The 372-nt window shown below is 41.9% G+C and overlaps 1 protein-coding gene across 1 annotated transcript in view; it reads right to left on the reverse strand.

Moving 5' to 3' along the window:
* The window catches only part of LOC119592874 (zinc finger protein 69 homolog), a gene marked incomplete in the record, with an annotated part of 18,581 nt that overhangs the window by 12,131 nt on the left and 6,078 nt on the right, over positions 1-372 (reverse strand). Inside the window, 1 exon segment of the mRNA XM_037941768.1 lies at positions 9-196. Within this exon segment, the coding sequence (XP_037797696.1) occupies positions 9-196 (188 nt within the window).

The following is a 372-nucleotide window of genomic DNA, read 5'->3' on the forward strand; positions in this document are numbered from 1 at the left end:
ATCTCCACCTCGTTCTCATCCCCGCTGTTTCTCTGGCTTTCCTCCCCGTTCATGACCTCTTGCTTGACCAGGGTCTTGGCAGTGCATATGTCCTGCTCGTCCATCTCCTCCTCCGGGTCCTGATGCTCTTTCTTGATCTTCTTAGCAGCCGAAGGACTTGAGGGATGCTGCGGGTACATGATGTCCCGTCTTCCTTCTGCAAAAACAGGGACAGATTATGTAAGTTCATATGTCTCATTGTGTATTTATTTGTGTATGTATATTTATAAAAATGGTCTAAGTGATAGATTATTTTTTGTCTGAGGAACTGAGTCTTATATTATATTGTGTGTCGAAGACTTATATTTCTTTCAGCAGCATTAAACAAAAAAA

The sequence above is a fragment of the Penaeus monodon genome, chromosome 31 (genome assembly GCF_015228065.2).
Source record: "Penaeus monodon isolate SGIC_2016 chromosome 31, NSTDA_Pmon_1, whole genome shotgun sequence".
Taxonomy (NCBI): Eukaryota; Metazoa; Arthropoda; class Malacostraca; order Decapoda; family Penaeidae; genus Penaeus; species Penaeus monodon.